The 27,694-nt window shown below is 42.3% G+C and overlaps 1 protein-coding gene across 2 annotated transcripts in view; it reads right to left on the bottom strand.

The window, feature by feature from the left end:
* The window catches only part of LOC306785198 (cytoplasmic phosphatidylinositol transfer protein 1-like), a 52,953-nt gene extending 29,933 nt beyond the window's left edge, over positions 1-23,020 (bottom strand). For both annotated transcript variants that reach the window (XM_079279445.1, XM_079279446.1), the window contains exon 1: positions 22,848-23,020. In XM_079279445.1, coding sequence (XP_079135571.1) covers positions 22,848-22,895 — 48 coding nt within the window. In that variant the 5' untranslated portion in view covers positions 22,896-23,020. The remainder of the gene's footprint in view (positions 1-22,847) is intronic.
* Between the last annotated feature and the right edge of the window lie 4,674 nt (positions 23,021-27,694).

Here is a 27,694-nt window from a genome sequence, read left to right on the forward strand (position 1 = left end):
AGTGATTTGTTTGAGGTTGGGAGCTGCATGAACCCTGGTGTGAAACGGGCTTGTTTACGACAAAAGGTTTGTCATCATAACAAGCTGAGAGAAATCAATAGTGTATTATTAGGGCAGCAGGGAAGACGGGAATCTATAAAAGATTCAACTGTACGGCTGAGGTTAAATATTGATCCCCAAAGACTAATATCTGAATAGACCGATTGAATAGATCGACAGTAACAGTTATGACCACAAGGTATCCAAATTGGACAATGTCCCTTTTAAGGAAAAAATAAAAACATAGGTTGGCCAATTAGTCTGTGAACAGTGCGGATAGACGGCCAGGTGTATTATGTCATTAGTTTTCCTACTCACAGGCCTGGACCGTCTGCTCTATTTTGGGCTTCAACTGGCCAAACAGGTAGGACATTGGTAATGTGACTGGCTAAGAGGATCAACACATCCTTCCATTTTATATTCCACTCTCACCGACCCTTGATGCATACAGTGCTGCACTTTTATAAAATGAAAATAGGTTGTGTGCTTCGATACACCTGCACCGACCTTTCACCCCTGACCTGGTTATTTGCCGATACGGCTCTGCGAGAGCGAGCGAGCGACCCAGAGAAAGATCTTGAAGAACTGAAAATTTTTAAAAGGAAGTGAAAACGGACCCTTTACCAAATATAATTATTTTGGTTTATCCTTATCTGGACCACAGTGGAACTTGTTTTTTGTATTTGCCACGATTCATTTTAGAGATTTTACACTGCCAAGATAACGTAAATAAATACCGTCTCATAAACTCAGGCAGTCAATCTATGAGACAGCAATTTAGCAGAGTTAGACATGTTTGCATCAAATGGGGAGATCAAAACAAATCTGCCTCCAGGTACTCTAACTTAAACTAAAGCTAACAGTCTGTCTTGTCTCTTATATTATTTTAGTGTTCATACCAGGTAGGGACGCAAATAAATGGCTGAGCATCAGTCCAGAGTGCAGTTCACTCCATTTTATTGTGCTGTGGAACTGCTGGCTGCTGCTCATGCGTCAACATCGGCCTTGTGACGCCCATGTAGTGCAGTGCGAGTTGCATTGGATTTGTTGCCATGAATCGCCACCATTCCAAATTAACTGCTACAGGGTTCAAATAAACTGCTACAAAGATTACCGACGTGAACACTGTCGTTTTTACCATTGCCGAATTAGCTCTGCTGAAAACATTTCTCATTGGATCGATGCAATCTAATTGTGTGCTTCTACTCTGTGCATTTTATGCTTGTGCAACTGTCTAAATGTGTCCCTTATGCCACATCTATGCAGCTGACTATTAAGGGAAAAATGCCACTGCACACTTGTTAAGGCAAATTCACTCACAAATGTACACACTGACTTTGTGGCGCTACCAAGGCAACCCAATCAGCTAATTATAGTTATAGCTGAAGACTCAGGCACACTCACTCTGGCACACTCATATGGACAAACACAGTGAGCAGCAGGGCAAGTTATAGTCAAGGAATCTACATCCTTATGGGCTTTGTCTCAACAGATATCACACCTGCTCAATCTGATGCTATCTGGAGAGGTGTCTTAGGGGGGGCTTTAATGATATATGTATAAAGGAGTGAACGTGCATGTGCCTCATCATATGCCTTTGTTTTTGTTAGTAACAATCCTGATTTACCTACAGCCGCTTCCACCATGCCATGGGTACGACTGGGACACGTGTTGATAATGAAGTCACATTTTGAAACTAATCACTCCACCAGAACATCAAGCTCCTGTGACGCAAACATTATCTTTCTATATTCTAATGAAAGCATGTCATGCCCTGCCATCCTACTAGAGTAAATACTAAAATGATTACACAAATTAACAAGTGTCTTTGACCGTTGCGGATTTCAGTAAGCCGAAAATATGCGGGAGGATGTACAACGCACAATAAATGGCCTGACTGCCAGAACAAACGGTACCCTCAGTGAAAATATTTCAACAATCAGGCTACTGCTGCTGAATTCACACAAGTATTCCCTTGGGTGCTGTGCCAACAATCACACTGCTCAGTGGTTTGTGGTCTGAAGCGCACCACAGAGAAGAAAGGATGGAAAGCAACGATTAAATACATAATTAGGCTATCCTGTTACAAAACAAATCCTGCGCATTTTATTAGATTCAAATTCCTGCATTCTGCCACCGCACAATTACATGGCCTTCTAAAGGATGAACATTTGCTCACACATCTATAACTACTTATTTTCTGAAACTGCATTTCTTTCTCCCTGCCTTTCATTATCTCATCTCTTGAAAATCTAAATCCATGGATTGAGGCTTTCAAGGTACCTTTTTAACTTCTTAAGCCATTTGCATGCGTGGCTACCGGCTCCGGAGCAGCCATCGCCTGGACTTGGCCACTCTCCGGGGCCTTTGACTCAGTGCTCGCTGTGCCCTCTCTTCTTGGAGGGGGCTCCCAGCACCACCGTTAACTGTTCTCAGTCAGCGCTCTGCAGCGATGTAAACAACTCACAGCCTTCCCATCTCTTGAAATACAGACTGCGTATCGTTAACCATGTTTTGTGGGTGTGACTTTTTTTTGCCACGTTGTCACCATTCATATCTATACAACTAATGATAATTAAGTTGTTTACTAGAGCACAGTGGTGGAGGAAGCGGTAGCCCACTCAGATCTTTCACTCAAATAAATGTACCAAAAGTAAAGTACACATTCTCTAGAATGGCCCTGTTCAGAATAATACCGGTAGGCTATATTATTAATAGTTATTGATGCATTTATCACTGGTAAAAGTTGAACAAATTTAACTACATTATATACTTAATTAGGCTATACACACACACTACATCGTAAATAGTAAAAAGTACAATATTTCTCTCCGATGTAGTAGAGTAGAAGTATAACGTTACATAAAATAGAATTACTCAAGTACCTCAATATTGTACTACTGTACTTTAGTAATACTTGGTTAAATTCCACCACTGCTAACACAAGAGCACAACATTGTTTACAACAGCAAAGATTGATGCATTAAAGTTAAAAAGTAATTTTTCAAATTCTAAGGAATTATAACCTCGAACCCACCTAGAGGGTCTGGTCTCACAAAATCCTTTGGGAAACTATATCATAAAGGTTAAGGGTTAAGACTTAACATGGATATTCATTTACTGGTTAACATTACTGTAAACATATGCAAGGAGACACACACTCGTCAGTGCTTATAGCCATGTGCCGCCGCATCATGGGCCCTGCAGATGCTTTCCACTAATAAGGGGTATGGCAAAAAATGTGCCACCCCCTCTCTCTCACACACAGACCATTAACCTCCGACTGCAGTGAGAAGAAAAAAAAACTCAAAAAAGGAATGACTTACTTCGCATGACAGTCGGTTAGCTGGAGGCTCACTGGAACATAGATTGTCAGCATTTCTACAAGTGCGCGTGTGTGCACAAGGGCAACGTGCCAAGGCCAACCACTTGGGCTGCAAACACATTTCAGCACCTTGGACAGTTGCAGTTTCCTCACAACGGGAAAGTGGGTGCAGTCATTTATAAGCTGTGTTGACACTGCATTCACTTCCTTACTTTTGTATGAAGCACTGTTCACACGGCACCCTTCAAACCCAATCTGTTTTTCATCACCCATGCTATGTGTGCTTTAGGTTTACAGAACAAACATGCACATTACGAGAGGTAAATCTAGAGTATTCTCAGAACATTACACCCTGGCCACCATGAATAAAACACATTTCTGCATTAGAGAGATGACAGTTTGATTGCACTGTTATTATTAGATGATTTCTGATGAGTTCACTGAAAACCAGTAGGTAATTTGCGCTAGAGTTGACATGGCTGACTCAGAGAATTACAATTGTGGATGGATTGATAATTAGAATTACAGATCCAACCGCTGTGCATTTAATCCTGTTACAATTGGACTGAAGCCTGCAGTCTGACGGGCACAGAGTGAAATGAAACAGCTGCTGGCAAAAGAAATGAGAAAAACGTGGAAACGTGAATCCTCTGGCTGCAGAATGATTGCACGTATGCTGGGCGAAGTGCAGTTTGAATCAGGATTGAACAAGTAAATGGATTGTAAACTACAATACGAGACGCGCATTAATGATACCGTCCCCATCGATTGCCAGTATCCTCAAGAGCAGAATGCAACGGCGCCATGAGACAAAAGGTGTTCTCACTTGTAAAGAGCCCGTTCAAGTAAACACGTGAGAACAGGGTGATGAAAAGCTTTTGGGGTTGCACAAAACAAGCAATGTGAAGACACAATTTGTTGACGTTCTACAGACTTAACGATTACTTTATTAACCAAAAACTAATATTTTGCCCACCCTTTACTTAAACTAAGTCCCAGAATACACCAAACGGCACAGACCGATGGCATCTAAAAGTGTAACAGAGCATCTGCGGGGAAGCAAAGTAAAAAAATAAAAAATATATATATTTTTTTAAATTAATACATTTTTAAAAAATTAATAAATCACACTATAGTTTCTCTTTGTGAACCTTTACACATGGCGTGCGTCTTTGTGAATGAAGGCACAGAGTCTGCTTTGGGAGTGACGAGCAGGTGGGCATTTAAAAATAGGTCCGTACATACGACAACACAGACCATCTTTAGCTACCGGTATGTGCTCTTGCGCTTAGATGTTCGCCGTGGAATTTAACAAGGAAATGTCAGCAGTCATTGGCGTTGAGGGGGGTGGCTTTGAAAAACATGACAGGTGGGGGGGGGGGGGGTCTCAGGGTGGCAGTGGGTCAAATAGACGTAAAGTTCACACAGACAGTAACACACTGAAGGCCACACAAGAGGACAGACCCATGCACACAGCAGCACAGTATAAACTCGAGGATGACACATGCACGCATACATTTTGTTAAACCGCTGAAGATGTTATAATCAAAATGTCTTCCCTAATCCTCATTAAACTGTGACGTTTCTGATGGATTTATACAAGGACAATAACTACTGCGCAGGCAGTCTCAGCCCAGCTTTATTAAAATGATTCATCCCGAGGTCGTTATATTTACCAGGGGGAACAGTTTATTAATCAAAACGAGTCCCCCAAATAAAACCAGAGCTGTTCGAGCTCGGAATGGAAGTGAAAATTCCCGAACATCGTGAAACTACACACTGCAGCGGTTTGAAATGCAACACGCAATCAACCAAATCTGAAGAAATGAAGCAGCCTACGGTCCTCTAAAGTGTGGAAGTACGGAGACCCAACAACGTGCTGCTCTGCAAACTCTCGGTCTAGTTATTAGCCTTGTCCCACACTGATGGAAAGAAATACATTTGCCAGTTATTGTCTTAATATCTTGTGAAAATACTGTTGCTGTGACAGTGATTGAATCCATGAGACATTTTTTATATTTATCTGGGGTAAATTAAGTCATATTAGCTACATAAATCTTACAAATAATTTATAGATTATTCTAAATTAATTGAAAAAATAATTAGCTGCAACCCTAAACTAACTACTAAGTTTACTGCAAACCTTTCTGTTCATGCATTTCTCTTGAGCCTCCTTTTCATTTCTGTCCTTTAACTACTGCCGTTACCAAAATATGAAGCAGAGAATGATTCAACTCCAGTGTTCTTTCTGGATTAGTTGGTTGCTACTCCAACACCTACACTTAGACAGGCAACAAACATAACCATCACAAGCTTTTGAGCAACAAACCCTCTGACCCCCTGCCTGGATAAGAGTGGCACAAACACATTAGACCGCACCAACAAACCAACCAAAGAGTGAGGAATAAAAAGGCCTGAGGACCTTGGAACAGTTGAAGCATATAAATAAGCTTAGCTGGCACTGTATCAACATGACAACCAAGGCTTTTCTAAAATCACTCCCTTTCTTTTAGACGAACGGAGCTTTCCAGGAAGCAAAGAATGGACTTTATTTTCCAGGAACTGGCCAATTTGGAGGTTGATGCCGATTGCCATGGTAATGCGTAAAGGTCAGAGGTGAGGAGACTTATTGTAAAGCATGTCTGAACGTCACAATGAAGCTGCAGAGAAATGTGATAATGGACTACTTACTCACTAGATTACTCAAGGTAATAGTCACCTTGAGCAGTAATAAGACATAAGAAAGTATGCACACTACTACTGCAAACATGCACGTAGAGTCCTTTCACCAACCAAATTGGCAGTCAGCAGGTCTTCAGTACGTTAGGAATGTTGAGCAACACGTTAACACTCTTCTCCCTTCCCTGTTTTCTCACTTGTGACTGGGCTCAGTGTTTGTGCGTGGCCTCTACCATTAGGCTACTGATACAAGTGCGTGTCTTTTGGGTTACACTACATGAATCCCATGATCCCCATTACGTGCAAAGAAGACTTTAATCTCAAGTGTTCATGTGGGGTTATGGTCAACTCCATCAAAAGTTAGACATATGATGCTGTAAAATAAAACACAGCAGCCGCCCTGATTATTCATTCAGTTAAAGAGTTTTAAAAAATGGCAGAGAAAATATGAAATGAATGAAGCTGCCAATTTCTTTCTCATCAACCATTAGCATTGGAGAAACCTTTAAATGAACACAGTGGCTTGTCGGCTTCAACTCAAACAAACTGAATTTCCTTGAAAGACTGACATTTGAAACGTCAGGCAAAAAGGTTTAACATTTCAGGCAGAGACGACAGAAGAACTTGACTATATTTAAAGTAGTGCTTCTAAACTTTGGGTTGAGTCAGTCAGCCACTGCGTCATGACAACAGTCTTGGTGTCAATCACACACACCGTGTGACAGGACAGGCTGAGGGCTGCAGAGCACAGAGGAGAGTGTGTGCTCTCCTTTACCCCGCCACCTGAAGGTAGATCAATAGTCCTCTTTATCCAGTGTACATAACAGTGGCTCCCTGATGGGAGATGACTGCAAACGGGTGTGAGCGAGAACGGGGCAGAGATCCTCTGTGTGCGATTCTGTTCCATACACATTTCTCTCAGCTGCTGGATGTAAAGAATTGCCAAATGTTGGCTATTAGCATGCCGGTCAGCTTGGACTGATGATTTTCTGCCTCTTGTTAGCCAAAACTCTGCTAATGCAGGTAGCTTTGCTCACAGTCATCTGCTGTAGTGCAACAGACTATAAAGAGTGACATTTCATCTGGTATGCGTATGAAGAAGTGACAGTCCTGCTGTAATATGGCCTGTTTATAGGCTGGCAGACAGAAAAGGGCCACTGCACACAGCTCCGGTCATAAATGGATTCAAATGCACTGATGCAGCTAAAGAGAATCGCATTACAGGTTGGCAGGAGTCCATTGTTTTTACTAAAGGGGGAGTAGAATGGTGCATGTTGAACATTTGTGTGAGTCCGAGAGAAAGAGAGGTACGGAGAAATCAGCAGACAGCGATGGAGGCACGAGGTGGCGCGGCCAGAAGGGCAGCAAAGACATTTCAGTTCTTGTAAATCACTGGAGACATTTATTACTTATTGGCTGTGGTAGTCCAGGATCACTTCTACAAAAGGAAACATGGGTTTAGCCAACCCCAGGTGAAAAAAAAAAAAAAGCTGGGACGTTTTAAGAAACAATATCTCTCGAGATATGAAACTCTTTATGACCAGCTCTGATAAGTATCTACAATATGAGCCCAGCTGGTACTTTCTACTTGTCAGTACCTTTTCTAAGCACTGTTTTTCCCCAGATGAATATCTTATTGAATGTATTCTTACCCATAATGCTTTGCTATTAACTGCTCATGCTGTGGAGGAATTTGGACACGACACTACTCAGACAGAATAGCTACAAGTTAAGGAGGATTCAAGAGTTTGAGTATTGATTAAGATAAAGACACCTTAACAAAGAGCCGGCGGTAGGAAGTAAGAAATCCTGATTGACATTTGTAAAAGAACCAAAAATCCAGCTTGGAACACGACCTTGGTCAGCAGTGTCTTTACTGAACACTATTTCCCAGCACCTTGGGTAAAGCATACTGAAAGCAGAGACGACATTGACAGTCTTGGATAAGTGATACAGTTATGACGTGTATGTGCGAGGTGGCTTTTTAAATGTATCGTTAGACTTTACGAGAACCATGAAGGTTCTAATTAGAATAGCAGATACTCGTATCCTAAAGAAAAAGGAGAAACAGAGTAAACCCCAGGGCCATGTTGAAAGAACTCTATGAGAGATTGCATTAAGATTGCTAAGATATTTGCACAGCTCCAACATTGGTCACCAAATGTTAAAGTAAGCGACTTGTTCCCTCAAAAGCAAGAGGACAGAAAGCGATTATATTTTTCTAGTCTATGTTCACAGTAACTGGTTTAAAACGCTCCAGGAACACACCTGCAGCAGCCAACCGTTTCTCCTTTGATTGGTCAACAAACATTAGAAGCAGACTCTTCAGCAGCCGAAATGTCAAAATCAACAGCCGCCGGTACAAATTGCTGATAGACTAAAAAGGCTTCTGCCTGAACGTCCTTCTGTCTGTGTTTCTGTAACTAAAGGAAAACTAACCGTGTTTCCATAACAGAGACCATTGATCCAAGGCCAAACACACAGCAGAAGAGAGGCGCAGAAGAACCGGACAGGTGAGCAGACAAATATGGACACTTGTAGGCAAACACGCTTTGTGTGACAGAAGCAGAGATAAATGATCAGTTTTCTAAATACCTGGTGATTCATTTTCACTTAAAAATGAAAAACAGCAAGCTCATTGTTTCAAACCACATACAAACAGACCTACGCAGACTACTCACGCACAAAACACTGAATATTATCTACAAACAATCTCCAAAATATGGGCATGGCATGCAGTCAGTGTTTGTGATGAAAGTCCTTTCCCATCACATCGCTGCCTGTTTTAGGCAAAACAGTTTCCTTCATTTCGCCTCAACTTTTTCAGACAGTAAACAACCTTACAGAGTCCAAGACTCTACTTTGTGTACATGTGCGACAGTGAGATTTCCTGCAAAAAGGTCGTTGCAGGAAATGCAAGCATGGTGTTTATATGTGGTTTGAAACTAGACTAGTTCAAACCCAAATATAACAACGCATGCCACAATACGTAGTGATGTCACCACGAGGTCTGCAGTCAAAGGTCGTTTTTGCCAACTCGAGAGAATTAATTTCAACCGTGCAACTATGAAAAAACAGTGTAGAGTAAGAGTGTTACCTGAATAATTTCTCCAATTATTCCTGTATTCTTTGTCTTGAAAATGAATTACGACCGGTGCTGCAAATTAATAATTGAAAGTCTATCAACTATAGGACACAAATGACAATGTGCAAATGTTTTAAAACAAAAAGGGAGCCCCCTCCCTCGCGTGTGCACCCATTAGTGCATTTCCATGACACTGAAACAATTTGTGGCTTCATAAATCTATACAGGGCATCAAAGCCTCTAAGCAGTTTTGGTTTTTACGTGACTGCCGTCCAGAAAACAAGCCACACTTGAACGATTATTGCTTTTTTTCATCCTCATTTCCTTTCCCACATGTCTTCACTGGGAGCAGTGAAGCTGCCCAGTGGAGGCGGGGGGGGGGGGGGGTGTAAACAAACAGACGGGAACTCAGCCTAAGCACACGGTTCAGCCCTCTTCGCTGACCGGCTGCTTGCGTCATCCATCTGCAAACCGCAAATGTGCTTACCCCCCCCCCCCACACACACACACACACACACACACACACAATGACAAGGTCAATATGAATCCATCTAGCTGACTCTGTTATGTTTTCTAGGCATGCAAGTTGTACATAATTATGCAATGGTATTCAACACCATAATGTTTTTAATAAATAGTTAGATGTAAAATGGCCGATATAAAAGTTGCATTTATTAGTTTTCAGGTAACAAAGATTACTGCAATTCAACATAGTATTCAAGCTACAACAGCAAAAATCTTCAGTTGTCCAATTCCTACACTTTACATGTCACGGAGAACAAGATTTGTCAAGCACAAACTTATAAACAGCCCCAGATGGAGTGCCAAGTGATCAACCGCACAGTAACAGAATGCAAAAGGTCCTCTATTAAGGCCTCTCGAGTGAGGCTTTCAGAAATATGCACCACGGTCCAGTTTGCCTCTCACTGACGTCAAAGCCCTATTAAGGCCAAATCAGCACTGCCTCTCTATCTCCCCCCCCCCCCTTTATTTCGAGGAAATCACCCAGCTTTTCTTTCCAAAATATCTGCACTGTTTATTCGTGGCCAGCTGGTGTGTGCGCGTAGATCTAGGTGTGTGTAGCTTTGGGTGATGACATCACTAGGGCTGCAGAGGGGAAGGAAGTTGGAAGGGGAAAATGTTTGGAGATAGACAAGACAGAGCCATATCTTGTTAATTACCGGGCAAAACATTCCTGTGTCGGAGAAAGGTTAAATGCTGGCTTGGCTCAGTTTTACTACAGTCTCTTTTCTTTCCATTTCTCTGTCAAGCGTATAGAGGTCCTACTTACATGTATTATTGTAACCTCAATTTAATGTCACAACATCAGCACCATCCCCATTAACACTCAGATAATCAGCAGCCTGTGAAGGATGTTACATTTACATAGTTCCTGGGGTCAGATTCAGCAGGAAATGGACTGCAACGCTATCAGCAAAGCACAAGGTAGATCGCTCTAAAGGGCAACAGGAAAAAAAAGGTAAATTCAGCTAAAACAAGTTTCTCACAATTAGAGGTGACGGATTAAAGGAAAGGCCTTGGAAAAAATGACTACTTCATCCTCTTCAGGAAAACTATAGGCACCAGGGAGTTTGAGGTGGGGTGTGTATCAACCAGAAGCTTTCCTTTCAGCTTATTTAGTTTAGTCTGCAGTGGAATGAAAATTGCAATGCAAAAGACCATTTTATTTATTACCGCATGTACTAGCTAACTCACTAGCTAGTGAAGCAGTACTAGCTCACAATATAGCTTGGTAGTTTCTGGTACTGCAGCTGTGAGACTCTTGCTATCATTGTGACAGCAAGACACAATTACAGGATATTGGTACTAAACTACAGCCACTTGAGGTCACCGCCTAACAATAAATGGAAAAATGGGGTCTTTTTGGGGGGGGGGGGGGGGGGGGGGGACACACTACTGGTCACACTCATGGATGTGTCAAGAGTACTGGATACAGCGTTTGAGGCATGGCCCTCGTTAATTGCTATAAAAGTTGCTCAGTGGCATATGAAGCCAAAATGGCTCGACAGGCGATTAAATTTAAATGACCTTTCGAACTGCTTCCGCATCCCTGGGCCCGCAGAGCAGACGCACTGGCGTTTCCTTTAACTCCGCCTCTGCTCACTCACATGAACTGTGGTTCCTTATGCCTTGGGAAATGATCTTGATTTTTCTATTCGTGGATTTTACAACTCTTGGGACCTAGAGACTTAAATAAGGCTAATGTCGTACAGGGAAGTTGATTTAGCTCAGACGTCTCTTAACCAATGCAAGTCTATGGAAGAAAAAAAAGTGGTTTTGGACCCAATTTGCATCACGTGACGGACCCGGAAGTTGTGATTCCATGAATTGGTTACTAAGAAGAATTTGCCTGAGTGTACTGAGCAGAGCAAAAGTGTTTTTTATTGCTTATGAATTCAGCCATATATCTGCAAAGTAAGGTGTTATTTTCTCTTTCTAAAGTGGCACAGTATTTCTTTAACAAAACAAGTCAGGAATCACGCTTTGCCAATTTCAGCTGTCACCGATGAGTGGATAGAGCCTTTCATGTTGTATTGAGTGAATATTTATTTTAGGGTTAACATTAGCACATTTATAGTTAATTTGTAATGATAAATAAATGTTATAAATTGACGTTTTTTGAGTGAGCTACACCAAAAAGCATCAACATCGCCGTTTGTCCATCTCACTAAACACTTAAGATGGTTGTTGTCCGTTTGTTCTCCAATCTGTATTCAGCCGCTGCCGCTTCCTTCCCGTCCGTCAGTTATCCCACATGAACTTTGTTGTCTTGCTTGTTAATGAGCCTTTTTGAGTTACAAGCGGAGAGTCAAAGCCTTCAGTGCGACAGTGCTTCAAAAACAAAACATAACTCATTAGCCGGTTGCTGGTCTTTTGATGGCCTTGGCAGAACAAAATAAACAGATGCTGGTGATGATCACTGATCCAGGCAGACGGGGGGCAAACATTTGAAAATATATAGTTTCTGATCCTCAAAGCCCAGAAACCATCGTGAGATTTGGTGAAGGGATTAAACTCACTCTCGAATTTGTGTTTTTTTCTGCAACATCCTTGTTCCTCATTTAGCGGTCAAGATGAGAGGAAAAGCTAACGATTGGGCAGGAAAAGGGTGTTACTTTCCTTTTGTATTCATGTGTGTTGGTCTCCATATTGACTAGTTCCTCTTTAACACATTGCATAAAAAAAAATAAACAAATAAATTTAAAAAAAAGGCACTGTACACACCAGAAAAGGCTTCAGTACGCCTCCCCTCCCTCACCCCCGGTGAATTCTGGGATTAAAAAAAAAAAAAGGTTTGTCCTCAGGAGAGAAGGAAGTGGGATGCAAGTGAATCATGCCCACAAAAGAAACCTTCCAAGCATGCACATCGAGAAAAGGAATGTGTGTGGGAAGTGATCAGCAGTGTGCGAGTACCAAACAGACAGAAGGCAACAAGCAAGAGTAAAAAATCAATGCACTGGTTGATCAATGTGGGATAATCTTAATCACTAGACTTCAATCATCACGAACCGGAACTGACTGTGCAGAAATAAATAGACAGGTGCCAAGTGATGTGAAGTCCAACCTATAATACATATTACGCTGCAACTATGTTCAATGTGCAGCGCACAGCCAATAAAGATTGGCATACAGTTCATGATAGTTTGTGTATATGAGCTGAATCTGGTTAAGATCCTGCACCAGCATTCTTCTTGTGGAAATGTTTCCATAGTAATGGCAACAGCAGTTCTACAGTCGACGAAAAACAGAAATAGCGTTGTGTAAAAAGTAAATGAACCCGAGAAAACATCTCAGTCACTGTATGCGGTTCCTGGAATTTCTGAGAAGCAGTCGGACTTTAACTGAGCAGGCTGCTTGTTAAGACCTCTTTAAGTCTATTTAAAGAGCCGGCACATCTGCCCCCTGTTTGCCTTTCCAGGGCTGTAAAACCTGGAAAGCGAAAGGACGGTGAGCCGTGATGAAAGAGGAGAGGCTGTCTTTATGAGATACACAAAGATCATTTGCACCACAGACTTCAAATGAACAGAATGAGAATTGTACATACACAAATCAACCTTCTCAAGTGCTATATGTTATATGCTTTCCTCGAGAAACATTACACTGTTATGGAAAAATCTGAAACTGAAGCACACCGAGTAAAGCACCGTAAAGCCATATTATGCTATTTTTGCTGGTCTCAAACAGGAACTGCCTCAACATGTTCTATATTGCCGCATACTGTATGAAAGTTAAAATTGTCCATGTGTGTCAATCTTGGCATGCACATGTTGAATATTCTCAGTTTCTGGTCTGGGGCAGCATGTTTTGTTTTCAAATGGACAGGCAGGAACTAATAAACCCATCGCATACGACAAGAATCCCTTGCGACAAATTTAATTCTTGTTTCCTCATATCACACAATAATATGTTCACGCGCTAACTTTTAATACTTTGGCATCAAATCCCAAAGTCCCAACTCAAATGCTCAGTAATATGTCTCTAGTAGTCTGGCTTCCACCTTCCAGAGGTCAATGAATGTGTGAGAATAAGGCCAGAGTGGCAGTCGGAGAGGAATCATAAGGCTGCACTCACAAGACTCGACTGACTCAAAGGATGCACTAAAGTTAGAGTACAAATGAGCATTACGTGATGCGAGGTTTCATTTAACCCTAAAACCAGAAAGCATGCTAAAGGTTGAGGTCACTTAGGCCAACTACCTTTAAAACCTGACTGACTATAAAAACTATAAATTAAAAAAATATATATTTCATTTTACTCTATCTATATTTCTGTAAAACCCTCCCAACAGGCTAATAGGAGATTAATATAATGGAACTCTAGGTCATGTCATGTGCTAACCGGTTTCCTCAGTCAGGGGATTTTACCATTACACCACCACTGGTCTGTAACCTCTTTGCACACACACACACACGCCAGTCAATACATCTTAGCAGGCATTTTCATTGCCTAATCCTCTAAATCACACTACAAATCAGCCATGGTCAGGGCTGACTCAGGACACTAAAATAGAGTCACAAACAAACTGACACTCACTGAGAAGCCATTAAGATAAGACGTGAAGTTTATTCGCGTAATTTCAACCAGCACTCAGCGAGCTGATGACCTCCGTTTCTTCATCACAATTCCTTCACGTGGAGGTGACGAAGGAAACATTGACCGTACATCTTTCCCCAGGCTTTTAGAGCGCCGCTGACTCTTGAAGACCCCGTTCCTGCCAAGAACTCAACCTACTGGGAACTGAGACAAACTGGCTCATTTTCCAGCTGACACCAGCGCAGTTCTGAATCTGTGCAATTGCCCCAGAATGGCCGTCGTGGGAGTTATTCAGTGTTTGTGTGTTAGATAGTTCTACCTGGGGAAAGAAAATGCACTCTGTTACTCAGCAAACACCGGACACGCTATCACATGTCAAACTTGTCACCGCAATCACACGAAGGTCATGAAGTCTTTCATGTCAATGACAGATGACAGCTGAGAAACACCCGAGTGACTAAGACGTTTTTGTGACGACGGCTGTTTAATGATAAAACAAATACAGCCAGCGTAAATAAAAGAGTTTCAGAGGTCAGAATATGAGGTCTACCAGCAGACATATTTCAAATTCAAATAGCCTTGTTGAAATGTCTTAAAGATGCCTGTTGGCCTGTCTTTGTTCTCCTGACTTAAATACACAGTGGGGTGAAAAATATATTTCCTTGTTTCTCAGTAGGAGTCTTGTCAAATAGGTCAACATCAACTGGATGGATGGGCATAACATTTGGTGCCATTCATTCAGACATTCATGGTGCCTTCCTCTAGCGCATCCACGAGGTTGTCGGGGCTGTTTCCCCATCAGCCTCAGCTGTACCTAGTGTTAAATGCTAGAAAACGTCAGCATACTCACAAGCTAATCTAAATCGAACATTGTAAACAATATACCTGGCAAACATTAGCATTGGTGTTAAAAACAACATTGGGCCACCTGAAAGCATCAGATTAGTTTTGTTTACCTGGAACTACAGCACAGCCCATTGACCCTCATTGTATCTATGCTGAAACAGGACGCGATTGGTGCGAAAGCTTCAGGGAAGGTAAGACTATCATCTGCCTCATTATTTGATAGTTATCCCAGGGATGGTCTTACACTATAATCCACTCCGCTATGGGGTAATGGTAGCAATGGATGGTTACCATAGAAACGAGCAATGATAACGAAGTCTTTCAGCATATAGCCATCTATAGCCCATGTGTGGGCTGAGCGGATAGTTCTTCCAAAGATGCACTGCACCTGTGTGTGGGCTGAAGGCACAGCATGATGACCAGTGTATTATTATCTTGAGCATAAAATAATCTGCCAGTACGCAAACAGTGGAAGGAAAGCTTTCCAAACTCACAGCAAGTCCAAAACGGCTTGTATTATAAACGCTACATGTTAAATAGCACACATGTAAGCACTGACACAGCTAAGGACTTAAGCCCGACCTGCTTCACTTCAGCAGTCCAAATGATTAGAAGGAGCTTTGTCAAACAAAAACCTAAAGATGTACAGTGTATCCGGAAAGTACTAACAGCACATCACTTTTTATGTTACAGCCTTATTCCAAAACGGATTAAAAAAAAATTCTCAAATCCTACACAAAACACCCCATAATGAAAAGGTTTTGAATTTTTTGCAAATCTATTAAAAGTAAAAAAAAACTGACAAGTATTCACAGCCTTTGCCATGACACTCAAAATTGGCGAAGGTTCATCTTCCAACAGCTTGAGCGGTCCTGCAAAGAAGAATGAGTGTAACTGCCCAAAACAGGTGTGCCAAGCTTGTAGCATCAAAAAGACTCGAGGCTGTAATTTCTGCCAAAGGTGCTTCAACAAAGTATTGAGCCAAGGCTGTGAATACTTGCGTTTTTTTTAAAAGTGAAGCACTGTGAATACTTTCTGGATGCACTATAAATTTACTCTTTTTAAATTAGAGTGGCAACCTCTAACATCATTTTAATGCGTCTGTCAAGACACGGCCTCAATAATAAAGAGCTGCTCAGAAACCACTGGCAGCATTAAACTATAGATGACTTTTCTCTCTCTTCCCACAGTGTTCATATTATATGCAACTCAAGCTTCTCTCCACCCGAGTCTACCTCTCCCTCTTTGCATGTATTTTACAGCCAGTAACCTCGCATGGGCGCATCTGCCGATCCTCTAGTCATCTCCATCTGTCTGCCTTCATCCTGGCTTGGTAAAACCTTTCCTTCATCTCTCTACAGACTAATTGAGGGGGAAAAAAAAGAAAAAAAGAAGCAGGATAAGAGGGGAGTGAAAGCTGCACAGTCTTACTGCTCCATCTCCTCTTGTAACAGCCGAGTCTCTCCGGAGTTGAAGCAGGGACTAGCAGCTACTGCACGAGTACAGGTTGTAAAAAAATACATCAGCTCTGTGCCTGCGAACACACAAACAAATACACTACTCGAGTGAAACTACGGCAGGCTAGAAAGGACCACCAGAACATTACATCAGATCAGACAACTCACTCTTCGTAGCCTCCAGTAGTAAAAGCTAGTCAGAAATAAAAAGGCAAACTATTAATACAACCAAAGCCCTAATCAGTGTCTCAGAGCACACACACACTACATGGCTGGCCGCTGACCGTGTAGCCAAATAAACACTTCAAAGCCATTTTCAAGCTCAAGTGATAGCATTATCGATGTGACATTTTCTACAGTAACTGAGATATTACAAGCCTTAAGTCACGTTTATGCACCACAACGTTTATGTGGACCTTGTGATAATGTTTCTCCTAAGCCCCTTTAAAAGAGGGTCCCATTCTGGACTGGATAGAGGACTACAGTCCAATAGGAAGTGGTTGATGTCAAATGCCAGTGTTTGGTCATTTTTGGACGTTGCAACAGAAAGTCCACATGCAGAAGAAAAACATATTCCATGTAATTCATGGCATCTGCTTTGCTCAACGGAAGCCTGAAATCTCCTCAGATAAACAAAGAAATGTGCTCGAGTCCACTTGTAGGTGCTTGGCTGAGTGCAGCAAACGAATGTTTGTAATGTCAAGCGCTGTGAAGAGGCTGCGAAGCCTCATCTCACATAATTATTTATTCCAATATCAGCATCCGGAGATACAGTACAAGCACATGAACTGGCAGTAGCAGCAGTGAGCATCCGTGAAGATGTCCACATTGAACAAAGCAAGAAAAGAAGTGGCTTTGGTTCCGCAGAATCAGCCTCTATTTTCAGCCACACGTTCAGATTTAGCAGCCGCCTTCAGACTGATGGTAGAAAACGCCTCTCATCCCTCCTGTGATTTGCTGGTGCAGCGGAGAGATGGTGGCAGAATATCCACTTTCTCCACGGTGACAGGAGGCAGTTTCATGCTGTAATTTACTTTGAAAAAAAGTTGCCATTACCCATATTGGAACAGTCGCCGCAATAATTACAATTTTCTGCAGCAAGGAGGCGTGTTCATGCATTTCAGGCAGGAAGAAATTTGTAACTTCGGTCAACGTGCCACAGTAGTAGGAGGACTGTGTACCGATTGGCTGCGGGTATTCTCTAGCCGCGCTGCCGCAGAAGCATAAGCGGCCGGCGCAGCTTTCCTTGGACATTCCATGGCAGCTCGCTGCAGGCCGCACATCGCAGCAGCTCCAGTGTGTTTTCGCCGTTAGTCCCTTTCAGTAAGTTGTGAAACAGTGTTTCACTTCACCAGCACACCAAGCTTGGCCTCATCTGAGCATCTCAGGCCCGGAGTGGTCGATCGAGGGAACGGGGTTGCACAACATCTTACAGGACAATGAGGTGTGCATGTGCGTACGAGAGAGCGACAAACAGAGATATGCTCCATGGAGAAATGAGTGTCAGAATGGCGACGATCTCATGTAGCTCTTCTGATGCGATACGCACACGCACACACACACACACAGCCATCTAGGAAATGACAATGGGTCCCATCCGTGGATAATGGTCCATCTGAACCCATGATGGTTTCCTCTAGAATAGTAAATGGGATGTTGATTGAATCACAGCACTGTCATGTAGACCAGATGGCAAAAAAAAAAAAACCTTTGTGCCTTACCATGACACCAAAGAAACAAACAGTGTCTGACAGGCTCCCCATTTCCTAAACAAACCCTGGAGTGGAAGGGAGGGGTCCAACCACGGAGAGCGAAAACTCTTCTGAAAGTTATTTGTCTCCAACATGAATGAAGTAACCAGGGGAAAAATACACTACTGCCAAAATCTTCTACTGTACTGCCAGTTGTGAAAACATGGCTTAAATAAAGTTTTCATCCACTTATTACACCATGCCTCAAGCCATGGAAGGTAGTGGTGCGTGAAATGGTTCAAATTGTCACCGTCAAATGAGGCTTCAGTGATGGGTGTGAACTCCATGTGGTTTTAGGCAAATATTAGATGTTCTGTCTCTTTAATGAATTCTGGCAAGGCCATTACCTTTAGCGGTGCTTATGCTTTGCGAAATGCCGCGGCTTGAATGGCCAGCATGGCGGTCAAAATGATCACACCTTTTGGAGTTACTGTGAATATATGACACTGGCAGATATCAGTCAGTCACAATCAGATGCTGCCATAATCCTCCAGTTATTGCCAGAGCTAACACCCCATCAAAAAGCCATTTGGCCAACGGGTACGACCGTCTATTGACCACATCAAATTCGAAACACATGGATGTTCAGTTTATTAAGCTTTCAAAGGGACCACTGTCAATCTGTGCAGATCCCCCCCCCCCCCTCACGGTTAGGCATGCGAACCGCAGATTCATTGAACATTAACCAAAAGAGTTTTGCTGACCTTTATCTGCTAATATTGAGTAAAATATGCAACCAGGACATTAATATTTATGCTTTTCTAGTCGCTGACCTCTGATGATGTTGACTATAAACAACCAATCTGTGTTTAAACTGACTGATCTAGTAAAGTTAGCAGCAGTAACGGCCAACGAACACACATTATGATGCGTTCAGGTTCTGTTCAGTGAAAATGAGTATTGGGGAAGGCAACTAAAACGTAGTGTTGGTGATGAACTTGAATAGTGTCACAACAAATAGGTATTAGAGATGAATTATGAGCCATTTACACTAGCTCTAAGCAGCTTATAATACATCAATAAGACTACTAATGACAAGATTTGTTCCATAAAAATACAATCTTTTATTTCTTTATCATTTTAATTCCCTTTTTCATATAAACACAACACTATATAAAAAATAAAAAATAAAAAAGTAAAAAGGATAACATTTAGAATTTATGTTTACACCGATTTAAATAATTTTTGGGACAGAGGCAAAAATGTTTTAATTTAAAAAAAATAATGTTTAAAGTCTGGAGCTTTGTAGACCAGCTGCTATAACCAAACAAACAGGATCTGTATCTGCCAATATGGATCATCAATCTGCGGCAAAAACAAAAAGCTGTGATCAGGGATGTGTAAAAGTTATATTTTCTCCCCATTTTATTTTGTGCTGATCTGATCCGTGACACAAATATCACCGGGACATTTACGATCCGTTGCACCACTAGTGAATACCGCAGGAGTCGCACAGTGACTCAGGTCAGCCAGAAGTTGGGCGACGTCAGCATTTTTCCTCGGGAGCTTGAAAAAGGAGCATGTCAGCCAAAGACTGAGAGGTGCAAGTGAGAGCTACTGCAGCAGAGAACGACATAACGATGGACAGACAGTGAGAGAGGGAACACATCCAGCCGTGTAATGGGCACGGTGGCTGAACCCCCGAGGGACTGAAGAGGGAAAATGATTATTTCTTGGCTAAGTAGTTCTGGTTAGAGTTACAGCTAAATCTCGTCTGAGACAGAACTTTAAACCGATAAGCAAACAGGCTATACTGGGACTGAACTCCTCCCAAGTTACAGACTTCATCCAGACCTGAATTTCTTGATTTGGTGACACTGAGTCATCCTGGCCCGTCTGACACTGAACAGTCAACTTGATGAGCAGTATGCCGATTTCAAGTTCAACTTCTAGACCAGAGAATGCCTATTTTTCTACATTTCAGGGAGGAAAATACATTTTGGTAAAATGTGAATGTTAATTATCGTAAAACCACAACTTGTGGTTTTTAATAGAACATGTTAGATTAAAGTGCTTTAGAGATGTTAATAGTTGGATTTCTTTAGCCTGGTACCAGACTTTGAGCTATTCATTTTTAGTTTGAAGTATAAATGAAGACAACGGAGAGAAAGAGGCAGCAGTGACATGCCAGGCACACATCCAGACAAGCGATGACTCAGAGGGCCAGTCGAGGCTCAAAGAACAGGTCTCGCACTCTGGTGTTGCTAAACGATTTCCTCAGTGTGTATGACATTTGTCAAACTTGTATAAACACCTCATGGATAGCCGCTCCAACGTCTGCAGTAGGGAGACTGGTGACGCAACACAGGCAAGCAGCAGGCGGCAATCTCTTCCCAGACACAATACACGCATGCATGTCCTCATGACTCCAAATCGAAAAGCACACTAGTAGTGCATGACCCTAACTAATTTCAAAAGATAAAAATATATCTTCCAGAACTTTACGCATTAGCCCCACTCCTCCCCTCAAGCACCAAGTTTATCCTTACTCGCCATCCATCCATCCTTCCTCTCCCTTTGGACAGACAGGAAACTTTAAGACAACTTTTAGGAGACAAGCGATGACACTCAAATGTGTGCAGCCATGATAAGAAAAAAAAAATGTTTTTGTTGTTATTAAATAGAACTACCCACCAGCTCCTCTGTGCCCCCCCCCCCCCCCCCGCTTCCTGGGATTGATCCAAAAAAGGGCTTTATCCCGGCAAAAAGACAAACTGATGCAAAGTGCAGTCTGTCTGAGCAGTAATGAGCTCCATGTGACACTAATGCATCCATTCCCCTCTAAATGTCACAACACAAATGCCTCACTTCTAATCATATTTTAACCAGTGAAACAAATCTACACCAGCTGATAAAGAACCATAAGCAACTTTACTAGTTCTTCAGCTTAATCATGAATTGGACGGACATGTCACGCTTTAGGATTGACCTGCATTGTGCCGGAAGCCTTGGTCTCTGTAGTCAGGAAGTTACATATACAGCAGGTGGTGATGGCAGAAAGAAGTCAAACGCTGCATTTACATTTTATTTTGGTGAACAGATAAAAATTGTGTTCAATTGTCATGATATACATATATATATACACACATGCCAACCATCTGTTCACAAGTTCAACGGATGTGAGGGAAACACTGCCGCTACTCCTCTGGGCTTAAATAAACGCACGGTGAAGGCTCAAGGTTGAGTTACTCAACGGAAAAATGCAAACACCCACCCACACACACATACACACACACACACACACAGCAAAGGTATTTAAAAAGACTTGCATGAAGCCCTGCACAGACAACTCTCCGCATTACACCCTATTACAAGATGGCGTTTCCCTTTTAACCACAGGTTTCTGCACGAGCCAGTGTGGTGGAGCGCCTTTCTTCACGGCTTACTGGCAGTCACTAGCAGTGGCCAGAGGGGGGAAACAAGTTAATGTTCTTCTTTGAACACTGGGCAAGAGTTTCATGTACACGAGCAGCCACTCTGTCACACAACACATCTCATCTCCCAGAATGTCTTCATATCCTGTGAATAATGAGCACACATCTGGTGTGAAGTGTGAAAAGATGTGTAAAAGATTAGGAAGTCCTTTGACGGCCTTCATCGCTCCCTTTCCCTCCTAAAAATAACTACGTTTGAAGAGGAAAAATAATATGGTTAGGATTATTTGGCCAAGGCGCTCATTTAGGCTTTAAGATGTTTCTCCAGAGAAGCGCACAGATGCTGAGAGCCGAGCTGACGAGATGTCAGTGGAGACGATGCGCTGCAGCCACACCATTATTCCACCTGACTAGAAAGAGAAGCAAACAACAACCACCACAGCACAAGCCATGGAGAGGAGTAAGACAATGAGATGGGTGCTAATTGGGAGGAACAAAACGCTGCTGTTGTGCCGTTTAGCATGCTTGCCAGGACAAGAGAGCAATCATCTTCACCTTCTAATTTCAGACTCGAGTGGTGAGACCTAATAACATACTCGGGCTGAATGCAGACAATGGCCCCGTCTGTCAGACATCTATCCGTGCACACAGGTCGTGGAGAACACACCAGCATGCGCACAGACCACTGCTCTGCGTTGTGTTGGTGGCATCATGTGCAACCAATAGGGCAGCATGGATGCAACGCAATGAGTGAAAGAGGGAAACAGGGCCATTTGGTCTCATATTGGAACTTCTACGGATGTTTGTATGATAAACTATCACATCTACGGTACAAACATTTTGTAAAAGTGACACGAGTCGCGTGAAGGCATACGCTTGTTTAGCATCTTTCTGAGAAATGTTCAGATAAGTTTTTTTTTAATTCGTCTTCAAGTGGTGCATGTGGTCCAACAAAAAGTAGTCATTTAGGCGTAGCGGAAGGGTTCAAAGGGCTCCACGGAGAAGCGTTACTCTTTGTAGCGACAGACGAAGAGGGAGACGTTAAGGCTCCGACAAAGTGCTTCAAATGTATCTGAAGTGTATCAAACGCATGTCTCACACGCCACACGCCTGGGACAGCGAACACAAACGGTTTCGCAGTCAGGCGTCTCTTGGACAATAGCGAACCTCAGCCGTGGCAACAAATGACACACTCAAGAAACAGAAGAATGAAAGAAAATTAAAAAACAAACTCACCTCCTCGACTGTGAGAGGCATGCATATCCTGTACTCCTTCAGCAACATCTTCCCTCTCCGTACGCGCGTCTCGTGAACTCGCAATGTGTCAAACCAGCCGACGGGATGTGTGTAATGTCTGGAGACGTGTCAGCGCATGTGGAGACGATGGTCAGCCCGGGTTATAAAATGCACGTCCCGAGTTATGGCTGAGTTCTCTCATTGGAACCAGCGGACACTCTCACCGGCTGGGAACGATTAGGGCACAAATGAGCTCGGTTTGGGATCGTCCCCTCTCTGATCGCGCTGATGAGTCAATCTCAGCAAACAGAGTCGAACAGGACCGGAACATGTAGGATGAAGGGCTTCAAAATAAGAGTGTGAAACTTGTCACGTTAAAGAAAAAAAGAAAAAATACCCTGCAGATATCCCTGTCGTCTATTGTAACACTCAACAGTCATACAAACATATTTCAATGATTATCACCAAATGATAGCCTGTATCCAAGGTTGGATTACCAACTGAAGCTGGCACCCGCCTGGGGGGTCAGATCCAGCGGCACACAAAAGCCAGGCTTCATGTCAGTTGTTTTATGGTAATTTAATTCACCGTACATTTGTTAGGTAGCCTTGTGTCAAAACCTAGTTTTCGGGGGTTTATTATTTTTTTTATTGTGCGCACACAATGTAAGATGTCCGATAATTAAGTTGTCTTCAGTCAAATTACCACAAACTAAAATTGAGTATTATTCCAGCACGTACGACAGGCATTGGACTTTCCTGTAATTTGAAGGCAACAGTACGGAGGGTAGGTAGTGTGGGGCAGGTGGGGGCTATGTGTGGGGCAGGTGGGGCCTCAACAGCAAATTGCGATGCATATTTGCTGCCCAGTAGGTCAATACAGCCATTGTTGTGTCCTTGAGTTTTTTTAAATGAATTGTCAGTTTTGTTGATGAGACTGAAACAACAAATTCAAACATTTCTGTGAGAGACAAATATTCTCACCTTACAATTGTCCCCTATTATTTTTTTAAGAGTGAATAACAGACAAAATAACATTCCTTCCTTATAATTGATGTATTTGACGTAGGCTAATGGAGTAGCTCAATGGATTTCACAACAATTTCTAAATTGCATCTTCTCAGGCGTGATAAATTAACCAAGCATGCAGAGATTTGCATCTCACCAGATGTATTCTGAAGTTCTATTTGCTGTTTGGTTTGAAATATGTCAAATAATATGCAGGTTTACATTTACTGTCTACAGAGCATTTCCAGTATCTTAGTCCTTGTATGACTACTTTCTTCCCATCCATCCATCCATCCATCCATCCATCCATCCATCCATCCATCCATCCATCCATCCATCCATCCATCCATCCATCCATCCATCCATCCATCCATCCATCCATCCATCCATCCATCCATCCATCCATCCATCCATCCATCCATCCATCCATCCATCCATCCATCCATCCATCCATCCATCGTAGGCCTATTGACTGACATGTTCAGTCTTTTTACAATAACGAATGACGAATATTTTGAAAAATGTTTGACCGGATGTGACATCGCCTTATGCCAGGTAGCAACACACTATCTTTTTTTTTTCACTAACGTACCGTTACAAATACATGTCATATTCGCTGATAAAGGAAATATATGTGCTTTTCAAAGCGGAGCGCCGTTCTGCGCAATAGATTCAAGGTTGTTGTCTTCAAAGTGGTAAGGACGAAACAATTGAGTCCTTGAGTGGGAGGGAAGGAGACTCTCTGCTTTATCCGGGTCCTCTTCTACTACTTAAAGCAGCTTGCAGAGGCATCGGAAAATGTAAGCGGTTAACAGTCGCCCCGGACCCCCCTCCCTCCCTCTACTCGGCCCGCTGAAATACGACGCGGTACTTGGTGGAAACATCGGTCTCGACTTAACCGCAGCACAGGAAACATCAGCTCACTGCCGCGCACTCGCCCTACATCTGTCTCACCTTTTTTTTATCAGGGCTACATAACAATCTAAAGTACGGGCAGTATAGGAGGGCGTTCACACGTGTAGTGTTTGATAGGCCTTACACTGTAGTCCTTCCACTGCTTTAGGACAATGCAGCATCCATAAAATACACCTAGACATGGCAAGAAAAACTGTTTTGTTGTTGTTGTTTTATGGACAAACTGTGAAATGTTTTTAACTTGCCAAATCAGTCCCCTGACCTCAATCTATGCTGACAATCAGAAAAGGCAAACAGCCCCTGAAACAAAAGCAAGATGAATATCCATTACACCTGGCAGCCCCGCCAAGCCCTAGTTAGTGAGTATAGTTATAAATATTACTCTGTAGTATTTACTGCTTTCAGTCGTTCACCTCAAGGTGACAAATGAAGATGGCGTCTGCTGAATTTTTTTGCAAATGCCCTTTAAATACTTGTCTGTTCGGTCAAATACATACTTAAAAGGATGGCTGGGTGAAAAGTGAGATAATCCTGTCTGTGATGAAATCCCTCAGAATTAGTCACACTTTGCTACTCCTTGTCTTGACGAAAGTAGAGAGAAAACACGATGTAAACACATCAAGCAGTCCCTGTTAATGAAGGGAGGAGTGGCATTGCTGACCTCATTGACACCTGTGATTTACTTGGGTCTGTGCTCAGCAAAAGTCACGCTCATAATTCTGCATTGAAGATGCTGACAACCAGCATTTTGCACTGTCAGCACGCATTCAGCGTTTCCCCAGGAAATATATTCATGCAGGGTGGCAAGCCCTCTGAAACGCCATTAGAATTTAAACTCTCCACTTAATCCACAAACTGATGTGTGAGCAGCTCCTTAAAGCGGCGTCACCGACATGTTTCACTCAGACTCTGGGATGTATTTACGTGGAGACATAGTTTACAGAGTAAATAAATAAATAGATGCAACAGAAATAAGGCGTCTCTCCAAATTGAACTTGTTGTTTATGTTTGTAAAACTAGTGGTGAATCACAAGACTGAATGACTATCACATTCGATTAAATACATAATCTGCAAGTGTTATAAAGGAAGATTAGTTCGATTAGTTGTTCTGGGTGCGTCTCTAACGAAGATACAGTGAATTTCTTCAGGCAAACTGTTTTAAAGCCCTGATTGATGACTCTCATTAACTGCTCATCAGTCTCATATTGAGCCTTTCTCATTTGTGTTCTTCTAACAATGTGTAGCAGCACATTAAATGGGCATTATGAATTAAATGAGTCATATTCACAATGAGATCATCTAAATGATACCCCGTCGCCACAGTATAGCAAGTATATTGTAGATCTCAGGAAGCTATCAGAAATAATGTCACTAAAAAGCCACATTTACCAGAAAATATGTGCTCCTTCAATTTAAATCTGCACTCATTTGGCATCAGAACAATTAGCATGGTATCAAATAGAAATAATAAACCTGACGACTTGTAGAGCTATCTAGTATCGCTTGTTAGCATATGGGCTAACAGGTGCAATATACATTTATTGAGTTATCTTATCAGTTATAGATAGCATACTATACACATAGGCTAACATACAGCTTAGACCACATCAAATGACTTTGTTGTACAGTAAAGGCTTTCTGTATACACACTACATAAGTTCAATGGCGTTTGTGTGGCCTTATAAAAGGCTGACATACGCTGCAGATTCTTAAAATAGCGAGTAAACATCTTCAAGAAAGGAACAAAAAGGGGGGAAACCCCCAAACAGCCGAGAGGTCCTTGCACATCATCAGTAAGAGATCATGAAACTGTCAATCTGTTTTATAGATCAATCAGATGTTCCTCTCGTGTCCTGGGATATCTCAAGGCATGATGACAGCGTTGTGCATTCAGTTTAATCTGATGCACAACACAAGGAACATCTCTTTTGAAAATGTCAGGCCTGTATTTCATTTCGGACAGTCTGTGTTTATATTTACATCAAACCCTGGAGCTTAGCTGAAGGGCCATGGGACAGGGACAGGCTTTCATGTGAGTGGTGTCGCAGAACCAGCTAGCCGTGACCTAATAACCGAACTATTTCAATAAGGTCTGCAATGATTAGAAAGGGGCTTAGAGCCTGATGTCATCTGAGCTGCTGTGTCGCGTCAATAATACCAAACAAATCTCGAAGCTCTGAAATAGCCAAATGCCCCAATTTTGCAAAGAAACACTGTATTTAAACAGGGGAGGTGTTGGGAAGGATAGTCTGGCCACATCAACCAAGCTAAATCAAGGCTTACTCAGAATCTTTCATATGTGTATGTATGTGGCACAGCCTGTTATTCATCAATGAGATAAGATCAAATAAGATCAGACAACCCTTTATGATATTGAGGACAATATTGATGATCATGATTTGAGGTTTCAATCTGTCTCCTTCAGCTGAGCTCTTCCTGGTGTTTTTGCTGTCAGAAACATATGCTCAAAGCACACTGATTCTTTTTTTATGCCTCTGCAATCAGAGTTCTTGTTCCCTCTCAGTGGATCATCATGTGCAGTTTGTTGGACTCGCGCTGTCTGCGCTGAGCCTGCACTGGGATCAAACTGATTTTGGCTCAGGTCTTAGGAGGCTTTCTCTCAGGAAAATCACTGACCTAAATCACTGAAGGTGGCATTGGAGCCTTTCAAAGCAGTGAACTGTGTGAGGACAGGAATGCAGTCATTAAAGGGACACCTACTGGTGGACTGCTGTCATTGGACTCAGTGTCCATTCATGTGATCATGTCCATTCACAAAGATCTTCACTCACCCTGACCATTTGATTGGAAAGGACAATTTGTTTGTGTTATTATCTTCATCATTCTACTTATTTTGTTATTGTCATCCTCCTCCTCCATCACAATCATTCTTGCCAACACGACTCTGACATTTTGATTTTTGA

The sequence above is a fragment of the Melanostigma gelatinosum genome (assembly GCF_949748355.1).
Source record: "Melanostigma gelatinosum genome assembly, chromosome: 11".
In the NCBI taxonomy this organism is placed as follows: domain Eukaryota; kingdom Metazoa; phylum Chordata; class Actinopteri; order Perciformes; family Zoarcidae; genus Melanostigma; species Melanostigma gelatinosum.